Source organism: Ictalurus furcatus, chromosome 12 (genome assembly GCF_023375685.1).
Source record: "Ictalurus furcatus strain D&B chromosome 12, Billie_1.0, whole genome shotgun sequence".
In the NCBI taxonomy this organism is placed as follows: Eukaryota; Metazoa; Chordata; class Actinopteri; order Siluriformes; family Ictaluridae; genus Ictalurus; species Ictalurus furcatus.
Genome location: NC_071266.1, coordinates 26202269 through 26216381, shown reverse-complemented (window position 1 = coordinate 26216381; position 14113 = coordinate 26202269). Strand labels below are relative to the sequence as shown.

The 14113-nt window shown below is 37.5% G+C and overlaps 1 protein-coding gene across 1 annotated transcript; it reads left to right on the top strand.

Moving 5' to 3' along the window:
* The first annotated feature begins 12206 nt into the window (after nt 1-12206).
* Nucleotides 12207-13895, top strand: LOC128616283 (protein NLRC3-like). Its single transcript, XM_053638860.1, has 3 exons — nt 12207-13356; nt 13732-13825; nt 13881-13895. Exons 1-3 carry the CDS (start codon nt 12428-12430, stop codon nt 13893-13895), a joined length of 1038 nt encoding a protein of 345 aa, XP_053494835.1. The 5' UTR covers nt 12207-12427.
* Nucleotides 13896-14113: the final 218 nt, after the last annotated feature.

Below are 14113 nucleotides of genomic sequence, written 5' to 3'. Positions count from 1 at the left end.
TCCATACTGGTGCACAAACACAGCTGTCGCCTTAACTTCAGTAACTAAAACGTCATCTGGCTCTTTTAATTTGTCCAATAGAAGTCTTTTTTTTTGCAAGCTCCAATATAATACCCGTTAGACCACACAGACTTTGGTATGGCTCGTGTCCACTCGTTAGTTCGCAGTGAAACCTGGCACATCCATGCTGTGTAGATGTCCATCGATTAATCAGCACTGAAAACCAGCCGCTTTTTCTATCCACATCAAAAAGAACAAATCCACACCAGTAGTTTTCCGGGTTGCGTCCCCCTATGGGAGCCGCTGAGAAAGGTCCGCTGTCATTACAAGAGTGCCCTCTAGAGGCGAAATAAAACCCATCACTGACTTTTTTTTGTGTTATTTGAAGTGTTTTTTATTCATTTTGGACGTCTCTATTGTTATTTGTTATTTGGAGTGTTACTCTTTGGTTCAGTTTGATGTACATCTTATATAATTTTATATTTTTAATAGTTAATATATTAATATTTATATTTTATTTCATTTAAAAACAGTACAGTACATTTTCCTGGTACTGTTTATTATTGTAATAAAGTTCAGCAATATTTAACTTTCACTTTTATGTCTTCATTCAGTATCAATTTAAAAACTATCGGTCGATTCATCGGTTATCGGCAGATACTGCTGATCTTAGTTATTGGTATCGGTAGCATCCATTATCGGTCGTCCTCTAACATTCTGTTTAGCCAATCAGGCGATTGATTCTCCTTTAAATATAATACAGGGGTCCTTATTGTTTTTGTTATTTCAGGTAATGATGAAACATAACTAAACAATTTAAACCATAAATAAAAAAATAGCAGTGTCATATCAAATTAAAACACTGATTTAATTATCTGTCATTTCTGAGATGTGTTAATGTATCTTGAAGAGAAGCTCTGTAATGGCTACATCATTAATAATGCACCCTTTTATTAGATTTATATAAATAATGAGACCAAAAAAAGTGATTTCCAGGTGCAATGCTAAGGTTTTTAAAGCAGACAGAGAACTGAAGAACATGTTTTATGTACACAGACACACACACACACACACACACACACACACACACACACACACACAGAAAGCACCGAGGAATGTGAGTCTGTCGCTGAGGATCATGGCAGGTCCAAGATTATCGATCAGATCCAGATCAGAGAATGATCCGCGTGTGCAGTAATCCTGCAGAAACCTGCACAGCACATGCAGCACATCATGAATATTAAATAGATTTTTTTAAAAAAGCATTTAATTATTATAATGTTGAGGAGTAATATACAGTCGGGTCCATAAGTCTTTGGACACTGACACAATTTTGTCATTTTGCACCTGTGCACCACCACAGTGGATTTGAAATGAAGCAATCAAGACGTGACTGAAGTGTAGAGTTACAACTTTAATTTAAGGGCTTTAACAAAAATATTGCAGCAACCGTTTAGGAGTTCAAACCATTTTTTGCTGAGCTCACTCTGCTCCACATCACTAAGTGATGGATGCAACCAGAGCAGCTCAGCACGGTGGTAGTCGCAGGGAGGGTCACCATGGACCGGCTCCTGAGGACCGCCTCACCAACTCCTCACCTTGGGACGAGCCCATGCCGACCGCGACGAGCCCATTCTGACTGACTCGCCCCCATCACCTTCCCGGGCCAACAAACCCTGGTTAGCCAGCTGCACCATCCACACCCAGCCACAAGCGCCCATCGTCACTGTAGAAGTAGGCAGCATGCCCATCCCAACCCTCCTCCATTGGAGGAGCACAGTTACACCTGGCCGGTGATCTTACCCTGTGCTGCCACAGTGTGCGGGAGCCTCTCGGTGTCCTGTATGCGCGGAGATGTCGCCGAGGTCTGGGTTGGGATCGTAGGGATGAGTCGCTGTTACAGGTGGGGCTTGTGCTGGAATTCTGGTGTCACTACTCCTGGGGAGAGACTGGCTAGGCTTCCCAGCAGTCCCAGCCAGTCGCACAGAGATAGCAAGACTCAACTGCCGGTGGAGACAACCATGACGGAGCTTGCCCCGGGTCCGGGCCACCTACCTCGCCCAAGAGGAGGACAAAGCCGACCTGGTTTACCCGATTGGAAACACTGGTCTAGTGTATGAATTTTAGGTATGAATTTTAAGGTAATATCGTCTCAAATGGATCACTATTGGTTTTTTACTAACGAGAAGTATAAGCCACTTCCTAGTCAGTGGCACATGACGTCATACGCATGTAATGTGACAACGCAAAGTTTAGCCTAATACCCAGAGTCACAGACAGTGACTTTCTTCAGTTTACTGTTCATGTCACCATTACCTTTTATTCCCAACAAGACCTCAGTCTCCATCAGACGGAGGAGTAATTGTCAAGTGACTGAGGAAGAAAGTCCTCTAAGGCAGAGAAGAATTTTATATTAAACACCGCGGAGATCAAACTGTGCTGCACGAGCAAAAACTTATGTTTGTATCCAAAATGCTCCGCTGTGTGTAAGGGGCAGGGATCGAAAAAAATCAATCGGACAACTAATCATAATAATAAATTGTTGCTAGTTAAAAAATGTTCATGTTTAAATGCATCATTTAAATATGAATGTAAATTTCTTTCATTTATATTTGAATGTAGTAATGTATAAAGGTGGAAAGATAATTCCAATAAAGATATGTATTTGTACATAAATTCAGGCTGAATCAATGTTCTGCACAGTCTACATCCAACTGTGACCTTAGGAATAAGTTGCCTGTCAGACATATTAATGTACTGTGAAGCGTTCAAGTGAGAAATAATTCAGAAATTGAATAATCAAATGTATTATTTCTTGAATGTTTCTGTTAGACATGAAATGAAAAAAATGCAAAGTACTGATTAGGCGGTACTAAATGAAGAAAAAGCTCTTTAAGAAAAATAACAATTTACACTGATCAGCCTGTTCAAAAGTTTACATCCCCCTGGCTCTTAATCTATCGTGTTGCCTTCTCGAGCATCAGTGAATATTTGCACCTTATGTGACAGTCGTGTACGAGTCCCTCAGTCGTCCTCAGTGTGAAAAGATGGGTCTCAACATCATATAGTCACTGTTGGAAAGGACTCAAATATGCAGAAGATGCTGGAAAAGTAAAGAATGTGCAGGACCTGGAGGATTTTTCTGAAGAACAGGACAAACAAGGGACTCGTGAACAACTCTCACAAAACATAAACACAGTCGCTGATCATCCGGGTAACGACACACGGGATTAATGATCAAGGGTGTGTAAACTTTTGAACTGGGTCATTTTTTTTTATAAATTCAGCTATAATCTTGTCTTGTGGACTATATGTAAACATCTGTTATGTAAAATAGCTTCTTCAGGACAGGACTAAATAAACAACAACATGGGATTTTATGATCCATCTTATTTTGTTAACAGTATTAAGATTTAGCAGATTCTGCAGGGGGTATGCAAACTTTTGGGCACAACTGTATATATCAATTTAGTGTAAGCATAACATTTTCAATCAGAATTTTCAAATATTTAAGTGACATACCAATATTTTAAGTGATCTTGGTCTGTTTCTCCAAATAAATGGGAACACTTTAGAAGACTGGGATTCACTGGAGTTATTGATTGTGCTGCATTTTAAATTCTGGTCACGTTGGACCTACAGAGCTGAGATACTCTTCTGAAATGATTCGTATTCAGCAGCACAATGCAAGTCAGACCAGTGTGGTAAGGCATGAGGGTGAATGAAGAGAGAGATGTATTTATTGGGACAACTGTTCTTTAATTGTACTTTCACACCAGTATTTTTGGTGTTTGACATCATAAACATTTCAACCCTTTTCTGTGACGTATGCCAAACAATTTGTGTCCGTAGTGACAATATTCGGTTACATGTTTGTAGTCTTGTCCATATTTATGGTATCATTTGTTTACATTTTATCAAGCTTGTATTATTATATCTTTATCCTTTTTGAGAAGATAAGAAATTTGGGCTTACAGATTATTCTGAAAATATTTTGATGGGAATATTATATTTCCATCCATTATTATGCATGAAACTGTTTTTCTTTATAATTATGAAGATTATTTTGGTTAAAATAAAATCTTATGTTGCAGCCTGACCAACAGTGTGTCGGTTTAAATGGTGGGTGTAGAATGTGATGTAGCCCAAGTTTACATGAGGATGTATGTCTTACCTGTATCTTTTTCATTTTTCTTTTCCAGCAGTTTCAGCATCGGACTCGTTTCCATCCTTTTTGGCCTCTCCTTCACTTGCTGTTTGGAAATCATCGCTTGCATCTGATTCAGCAACTGTCATTCTGCATTTCTGTTTCGTGGCTTACATTTTGAACCCTTAGCAATAATAAAAGTTTTCCATTTGTGCATTCAAGTTTGTTTTTCCTTGATTTAATGATCTTGTGTGGGTATTTGCTACGTGACAATTGTTTATTTCACAGTACTTCATATATGGGAGTATGAAAGACTCTGCTACTTATAAACATTGTGTCATATTAATTACAGTTTTTAATCAGTTAATATATAACTGCACAAAGGTGATTCTTTCACTATTGCATGAATGTGTGCTCTGTGATTTAGATTATGAAGCACACAGTAAATTGACAGTATTTAAATGTCAGTAATGGTGGGGAAAATGATTTAATGAAAAAAAATGACAAGGTGTCAGATCTTTTTATTCATTTTAAATACAGTAGAATTATTATAGTACAAATATAAGCAGGTTTAATCAATATAAAGGCCATGTTTTACAGAATATTGAGTAGTTTCTAAACCAATATTAAGAAAATTATTTGTTCCATAGTAGCTATGAATTATTTTTATTAGTAAAACCATAGCAACCACAAATAGACATGTTTTTCTATTTTTATTATGGTTTATTTGCACTAAAACTATAGTAAAGTCAATCTGCAAAAATAAAAACACAGCATGGTTTCTGCATAAAATCCATTATCAAAGTTAATTTAGGGGATGTTTTTAAGGAATAACCACATTCCTTTAGGTTAAATCCATGGCTTTGTCTGCAGGCGAACGTTATAAACCAGACCAAATGTGGACCTAAGTGGACGTTCGCCACGTCCGGGGGACGTCCCCTGTTTGCTGGGATGGCGTCTCACGTGGAGTTACTGAATGCTGAGAAAGAATTGTTGTGTTGTTGATGATGTTTGTTTTTTAATACACTTCACTAAAACCCACAGTATGAAAAAAGAGCAAAGAATTATATAAGAATCTTATAAAACCCAGTAAAGCTTGAGATTATTACTTGTCACATTACAACAAAATAAAGCTATAAATATGAGAACTTGTATAAAACTGATCTGAACAACCTAATTTATTTTTATTCATTTCATTACGATTTTTATTAAACATGGATCTTTACTTTCATTAAATAGACTTATTATTATTTGTAGGCTCATTTTGTAAATGTTAGCAATTACTGTAGACATGAACAAAAAGTGGAGCTTCCTGCAAATGTCATTTCTCACATTTACAGAATTTTCATTATGGATTATTATCGATTAGTTGTTGCAGCTCTACAATAAAGACTGAAAACACTTTTTCCAGTAAGAAATGGAGAATTGTGAAGTCTGGTATTGGGAATTGCTTTTGTTCCAGTCTGAAGATGGTAAAAACTTTTTTTCTCCCAGTTGGAATGTAGGGTATTGTGGTTTTTTCACACACAGAAAGTGGGAATTGTATTTTCTCCCAGTCCAAAGATAATAAGTAAGATTTTTCCCAGTCGGAATTTAGGAATTGCATTTTTCCATAGTCAGAGGTAGAAATGACTTGGTTCTGAAATGACCAGATTGAGATGAATTGCATTTTTTTTTCTCCAAGAGGATGAGAATTACGATTTTCCCCAGCTGGAATGTCAGAAATGAGGTTTATTCCTCCTGCACTTCAACTCCGAGTGTCTTCCCGCGACGTCCTCGTCATCGTGGTGTTCATGTTGAACACGGCTCCTCTCACTACCTCTCAGCTTTAAACCACATCTTTAATTGTATACGTCATGTTTACCGGACGAACGTGTTTTTATTTATTGATGTCATGGTGCAATACAGGTGTGTTTAACTGCTGTGTGTGTTTTAATGCTTTAGTGTTTTATTTCTCTTCTGATTGCAGTCCTGGTTTGTTATTACTAATGTTATTACTAATGTTATTTTATAAGGCACAATCAAACTATAATAACCTAATGATATTTTGGGTCTTCACACTCACATACAGAGCAACCGTGTGTGTGTGTGTGTGTGTGTGTGTGTGTGTGTATCACTGCATTCTGACTGTATACAGTGTGTATGAGTTTAAAACACAAGCCATAAAATGTTATTGTTTGTCCTGATCACTGAGACTGAATTAGTGAATGTAAAAAAGAGCTGTGATTTAAATTCGAGACTACCCGTGTGTGTGTGTGTGTGTGTGTGTGTGTGTGTGTGTCCTGTACAGTATGTGCTTGTCCCATGCAACAGTATGTACAGTATGTGGTTCCAACATGTGATCTCTCCAGCTGCATGCATAAATAAACTAAAGAGTCTCTTTTACAGCAAAGTGAAGTGAGTTCATTTCTTCAACACAATTCCTGTAGAATTCTATGGGCGTGTCGCAACTCTCTTTTTCAGCGGCGCGAAGCCCCGCCCCGTTCTGCAGGCTTCAGCAGGTAGGGGGCGGAGCTACACGTCACAGGTAAAAGTGAAAGAGTTTCTCTCTCAGACTCGACTCCATTTTGTCTCTGTTGGAAAAGCAGAAAAACCTCAACACCAGGCAGAAACGGTGATATTAATGTCACACAACATGGACTGCTAAATAAAAGTAAGTTATTTCTTTAACAGAAACGACTTTATATTTTATTTTACTCGTGTAAAAACAGCAGTAAGAAAACTGCGTCACTTCCCCGGAAGTGACGTCATCTTCCCTGTAAAGCTGCTGTTTATCAGCTGTGTGTTATATATTTTATATATAAGTTTTTTCTCTTCGATGAACATTCAGTGTTTGGGGGATTTAGATTTATTAGTGTGGAACAAACATCATATGTTTTAAGATCTGTCTTCTACGGAAGTCCAGAAAAGACCATGATGATGTATAATAATCCCCCGTCGTTGTGTTTGTACAAACAGTACTTCCGGTTTAATTTCTCTCTGCAGCAGGGCCGTGGTTCAGACAGAACACCTTCACAATGGAGCGGTTCAGAGAGGTTTATTTTCAGCTTGGACTCGAGTATAAAGAAATAAAGTCAGGGGTTAGTTGAAGGTTTTCACACTGCGGTTAAGCAGCAGCTCTTCCTGGAATCTCGCTTCATCTAGATGCACATAAACAGCAGCAGAAAAAGCTCCTTCACTTTCATACTAAACCATCATTTTAAATACATAAGAAACACAACAAACACAACAATTGACAGTATTTATGAGTGTACAGGAGAAACGTTTTTATAACCCTTTACATTTAAATAATGGCAAAATCAATCAAGTTTATAGAGACACTATAAAGTAGTAAACCAAATAAACACATTTACTAAAACATCTTTTAAGAAACTGTATTATTATTATTATTATTATTGTTGTTGTTGTTGTTGTTGTTGTTATAAATCTAACCATATATATATTTTTAAACGTGTAGATTCATAACGGTTCATTTCACAGAGGAAGTCCGACACCAAAATGTTAATATTTTATTTCGTAGTAAGACTGAAGTAAAAGGGACGTTTCAGATTGGTAGGTGATCAAATCCTCTCAGATCAGTTCATAGAGACCTACTATAAGCTCACAATAAAGATCAATTCATTTTACTGTAGAATTTTGAAGTAATAAGTTTTTAAAAAGAGTAGATGGTTTATTTCACAGAGGAAATCTCTGACAACAAAATATTAATATTTTACTTCATCTAACTGCTGTAAGAGTAAAAGGGACGTTTCAAATATAAAACCCACTCAGATCAGTTCACAGTGACCTACTCTATGCTCACAATAAAGATAAATTCATTTTACTCGAAAGTTTCTCAGGGGAACGGAAAAGCATCAAAATGTAAATTTTCCTCCAATCTCATATTATTTTTCAGCACCATGTCCCCTTAGGGGCTCCGCAGGATAGTGTTCCTGTAGCTCAGTACTATCCTGTAGACGTAACTGTAATAAAATTATTAATTAGTTAGTTAATATGATAATTTTTTGGCCATATAGTTTTAATGATAATTAAACGTGACACGGTAATACTAACCGGGAATTTTATCATGAAACCGGTAACCGTTTCATCCCTAATAGCGATCCATCCAGCTATCATCATATTGATAATCATTCATGTAGTAAGACTCTTCAGAATGAATTGTGATAATAAATGATAATAAATCACTGGTTTAGTAACAGAGGGTTGTGACGTTACTGTTGTGACTTGAAGCCACTGATTCCAACATTACTTCAAGAGGATGAAATACTCATTTTACTGAAAGATTTAGATAGAAGTCATATTGCTATCTTGTAAATAAGATTTGTCTATGAACTATGAATGACTGGCGTGGTGTGAGAGATGCGTTTCCAAAGCAACGGCACAAACGGAGATCTTTACTGTTATTATGGGATGTGTAAAAATATTAGACACTCTAGTGATTAATGTGAAACACTATTTATTATTGGTTTGTTGGTGTATGTGTCAGTGAGAACATGAGAACTAGTGAATAAAGTCTGGATCATAAAACAAGACGACTGTCTAAGCATTTTCAGCACAACGAACAAAATATATTTAGTATTATGGTACATGTGATACCTCTGTAAATACAGATCATGGATCGTTCACGGTCTAATGTCATATGGAACACCCTTACTTTAGGCTCACAGAAATCATCTCTGTTTAGTACAACTGATTTCAGACTTACTGACTTCTGGCTCAGAATTTACAGTACATTTATTTAAACTAAAACCCATGTAATGCTGTTAAAGAGAAAGTGTATTAGACTTAAAGTAGCACTTCTATTAACTACAAATCATTTTAGCTGCCTTCTGGTTCAGACTTTTTAAAGCATTACACTTACACTTCAAACGGACTCCCCCCTTCCAGCAGAGGTCTCCCTCCCCTGATTATTGAACTGTTCACCTCACCTCCACACACACACAATTTTATAAACATAAGATTTCATCAAAGGAGAAACAGATTTTCTTTAGTTGAGAGAAGTGAAAGATTTTCCCCCCAATTTTAACTGTGTGTTTGTTTTGTGTTTTATAGGAGTGTCAGTAATTCCAGCAGAAGAGATCAGCATCTTCAGGACTCAGCTGTGTGTCCATGAGCTGTCTGTGTTTACACTAATATTCAAACATGGAGACCCCTGACCTGGACACAGATAATGTGACCCCGCCCATAAAAAAACTGTAAGCTTCCATGTCCTAGTATTTTAGTCATTAAATATTCATGTCTGAAATATATAATGAGTTTATATGAAAATAATAACAAATATTTATACTAAGCATGAGAAGTTATCAGTCATCACTTGAAAAAACTGCTAGATTCTGTTGATTGTAAATAAAATGATGTCCTTATGAAAATTAACCATACAGTCGAACAGTAAAGAGACATGAGACAATACACTAAACACAGACAGGGCGTTATTTGGGTACTCGGTGTATTTTATTTTGTATATTTCCTCATCACAAACAATTCTGCAGCACACAGGCGTTTATTTAACCCTCATTTCAGACTGTGGTGAAGCCAAACCGTGATAGAAACTCCAGTGCACTCGTACAAAGGTTTATGATAACTACCTTCAGATGGCTACACTTTGGATATCTGCTGTGAATTCTGGACAGTTTGAAAATGTTGAGCAGTAGTGCACTACGAGCCGTTTCAGTGTTATTTTATCCAAGTTCACGCAGGCCAAATGAAACAAGGCTGTGGATTATAAAGTAAGCATTATTTAAGTAAATTCTGTCTCATGCCCACTCTATAATGTTGTACAGTAAACTACAGAGAAAGAGATCAGACTCACCAGAACCCAGCTGTGTCTCCATGAAGAGTGATGAGTCTATGGGTCATCCAGAGAACTTTAGAAATAAAGACTCCTCATCTGTACACAGGTAACATCTCATAGTTCTCATAGTTAAAGTCACAGTAATGTCTGTGCTACACATTCATTAGCAGCTATTTTGATTTGTATTTTAGTTTCTTGGTCTTTAGTGATACTACAGAACTTTATGAAGGTCAAAATGTCTTACAGGTAATGTCTTAAACGCTAAAGCACGAAATGCAAATATAAGCAAAACAAACTATAAGAAACAATATGTAATGAGACTAAAACTACTACTACTACTACTACTACTACTAATAATAATAATAATAATGAACATGAGTTCTAATAGGAAATTAGAATTATGAAAATAATATAATGTACATAAACAGCAGACTATAAAATTTCATAAAACAGAAACAAGTATTCAACACTGATTCTAAAATGAACAGGAAGTGTAAAGTAGCAACATTGTTGTTTTGTGCTAAAATCCAGGCACCATTGAGATCACGGTTACTTGGACGTGTCTCCATGAAGAGCGATGTGTCTGAGTATTTCTGTCAAATATAATAGGAAATGGAGACTCTTTATATGAACACAGGCACTGATTATTTACCATAAATCATATAACTGACATTACAGAGTTTATTAATAATAATAATCACAATCAGCATTTTCCTCAATTTAATCATCTCACCTCCCAAAATCATGTCAGTGGGTCTACTGATAACTAAATTGTCCCTACAGGTGACGGACTGAATCTCATCCACAGTGTCGTATAATTCTGGATAGAGTTACAGATTTTTATACCTGTGAAACTTTCTAGCAGGTTTTTAAAATAATAATGATCTGTATTTGCATCCATTCAGGACACATTATCTGTTCATTCTGAATGATGTCCTCATGTTCTGTTACAACCATAATGACCATATACAGTCCCCTCCACAAGTATTGGAACAGTGAGGCCAATTCTTTCACTTTTGCTATACACTGAAGACAATTGGGTTGGTGATAAAAGATGAATGAGACAATAGATCAGAATTTCAGCTTTCATTTCCTGCATGATAAGGTGACATGTTCTATGTTGTTTAACACATCTAGATGTAGATAAAGAAAAACAAAACTAGAAAGCCTCAAATTAAAATGGACACATTTTTTCTCCAGGTCCACAATGTTGGTGATGTTGTATTTAGCAGTGTGTTTTATAAATATTAATGCCCTTACTACAATTATTTGACTAAATTTAGGGATAAAGTTTAGACTACAGTATTAAAGTGATGAAAGTTATTGTCTTTAACAACTACAGTTTTTATTCCCAGTGTTCTACAGATGTCAGGAGACAGAAGAGAAAAGAACATCATCACAGCTACAGGGTAAGATCAAAACCAACAACATGACTGTGACACTGACGCGCTGGTATTATAAACATCTCTGCTGTTATTTCCTGCAGAGTGATTAGATTATAGAAAACATACTGTAGAAAAGGCAATTACACAGTGAGAACATCATAAAGAATGGTTATCTGTGGTAACAGTTAGAAAAAAGTGTGATCTTAAACTCTAATAATTAGACCCCATGTCTCACCATGTCTTCCTACTTCACCCTGTCACAGACACGAGCCAGAACCTGCTGCTGTAAATGACTTCCAGAAAAAGTTCAAATTAAATCTGGTGAAGAAGTTTCAGTGTTTAAATGAAGTGATAATAAACCTGGAAAACCGAACACTCCTGAATGAGATCTACACAGAGCTCTACATCACAGAGGGAGACAGTGGAGACGTCAATAAAGACCATGAGGTGAGACAGATCGAGGCAGCATCCAGGAGAACAACAACAGAGGAAACACCAATCAAATGTAATGACATCTTTAAGCCCTTATCTAAAAAAGACAAACCCATCAGAACTGTGCTGACAAAGGGAGTCGCTGGCATCGGAAAAACAGTTTCTGTGCAGAAGTTCATTCTGGACTGGGCTGAAGGGAAAGCAAATCAGGACGTCCAGCTCATGTTTCCACTTCCTTTCAGAGAGCTGAATTTGATGAAGGACCAGAAACTGAGTCTGATGGATCTCCTTCATGTCGGTTTTAAGGAGACAAGAGAAACAGAAATGTCCAGTTTGGAAAAGGTTCTGTTCATTTTTGATGGATTGGATGAGTGTCGTTTTCCTCTGGATTTCCAGAACACAGAGAGAGTGTGTGATGTAACTGAATCAGCATCAGTGCATGTGCTGCTGATAAACCTGATCAAAGGGAATCTGCTTCCCTCTGCTCTCATCTGGATCACCTCCCGACCAGCAGCAGCTGATCAAATCCCCTCTGAGTGTGTCCATCGAGTCACAGAGGTACGAGGGTTCAATGACCCACAGAAGGAGGAGTACTTCAGGAAGAGGATCAGTGATCAGAGCCTGGCCAATAACATCATCACACACCTGAAGTCATTAAGAAGCCTCTACATCATGTGCCACATCCCAGTCTTCTGCTGGATTTCAGCCACTGTTCTAGAGAGAATGTTGGATGAAGCAGAGAGTGGAGAGATGCCCAAGACTCTGACTCAAATGTACACACACTTCCTCATCATTCAGACAAACATCATAAGAGCAAAGTACTCAAAGAAGCAGGAGAGTGATGAAGAAATGCTTCTCAAACTGGGACACCTGGCTTTTCAGCAGCTGATGAAAGGCAACCTGATCTTCTATGAGGAAGACCTGAGAGTGTGTGGCATGGATGTGAGAGAAGCAGCAGTGTACTCAGGTGTGTGTACTCAGATCTTCAGAGAAGAGTTTGGACTTCACCAGAGTAAAGTGTACTGCTTTGTTCATCTGAGCATTCAGGAGCATCTCGCAGCTCTGTATGTGCACCTGACATTCATGAAGGAAAAGAGAAATGTTCTTGAACAGAATCGGGTCTTTAAGACAATTTCAGATGTCCACAAGAGTGCTGTAGATCAGGCCTTAAAGAATAAGACTGGACATCTCGATCTTTTCCTTCGCTTTCTTCTGGGTCTCTCACTGGAGTCCAATCAGAAACTCTTACATGCCTTAGTAACACATACAGAAAGTATTTCCCGGACAGGAGAGAGGAACACAGTACAGTACATCAAGGAGATGATCAGTGGAGATACCCCTACAGAGAAATCCATCAATCTGTTCCACTGTCTGAATGAACTGGGGGACAATTCTCTAGTGGAGGAAATCCAACGCTACCTGAAATCTGGAACACAAAGTGAACTCTCTTCTTCACAGTGGTCTGCTCTGGTGTTTGTCTTACTGACATCAGCAGAGGAGCTGGAGGAATTTGACCAGAGTAAATATATCTCTACAGATAAAATAAGAGAGGAGATTCTTGTGAAGGTGATGCCTGTGATTGCAGCATCCAGAAAAGCAATGTAAGTAAATCTGAATAGAACTGTTCTACTGTTACAGTGTTAAGAGAACAAATCAAATGTCTTAGCTGTTCAGATCAATCTAACTCTTCATGACACTTTAGACTCTTTCTTTTCTCCTATTAATAACATTTTAGATCAGATTCTTGCTTTCCCATTTGGTGTCCCGGATCTTATACTCCATGTTTATACAATGTGTGTGTGATGATGTACGCAGCTGAAAACTCCCACCAAGCCGAATCTGAACAGCTCTGACTGTGTGGGACTTTTGTCTAACTGATGTTTGTGCTTTTGAAACTGAGAATTTGCAGTGAAAGGTTTGAGGACTTGTTTGATAATTTGTATTACTGTTAGTTCATTATGTATTATTTCCTTCAGTATCAGGTGTGATACAATTAAAAAAAGTGGTTGGAGAGCTCTGGCCTCAGTGCTCAGCTCAGAAACCTCCAATCTGAGAGAACTGCATCTGACTGTGAATACGCTGGATCTGTCTGGGAATACACCGGATCTGTTTGGGAATAATCTAGGAGACTCAGGAGTGAAGCGTCTCTCTGCTCTACTGGAGAATCCTCACTGTAAAGTAAAAAATCTGAAGTAAGATCATCTCTCTGAGAGACACAGTACTCACTAAAAGCTGCAGTTAATAGTTGTGTACAGTTCTGTTTTTTCAGTTAAATCAGTACAACATACAGAACAAATATATTAGTCATTAAACATATCACTTGTGCATTAAAGTAATAATTAAATGCACTTAGATACA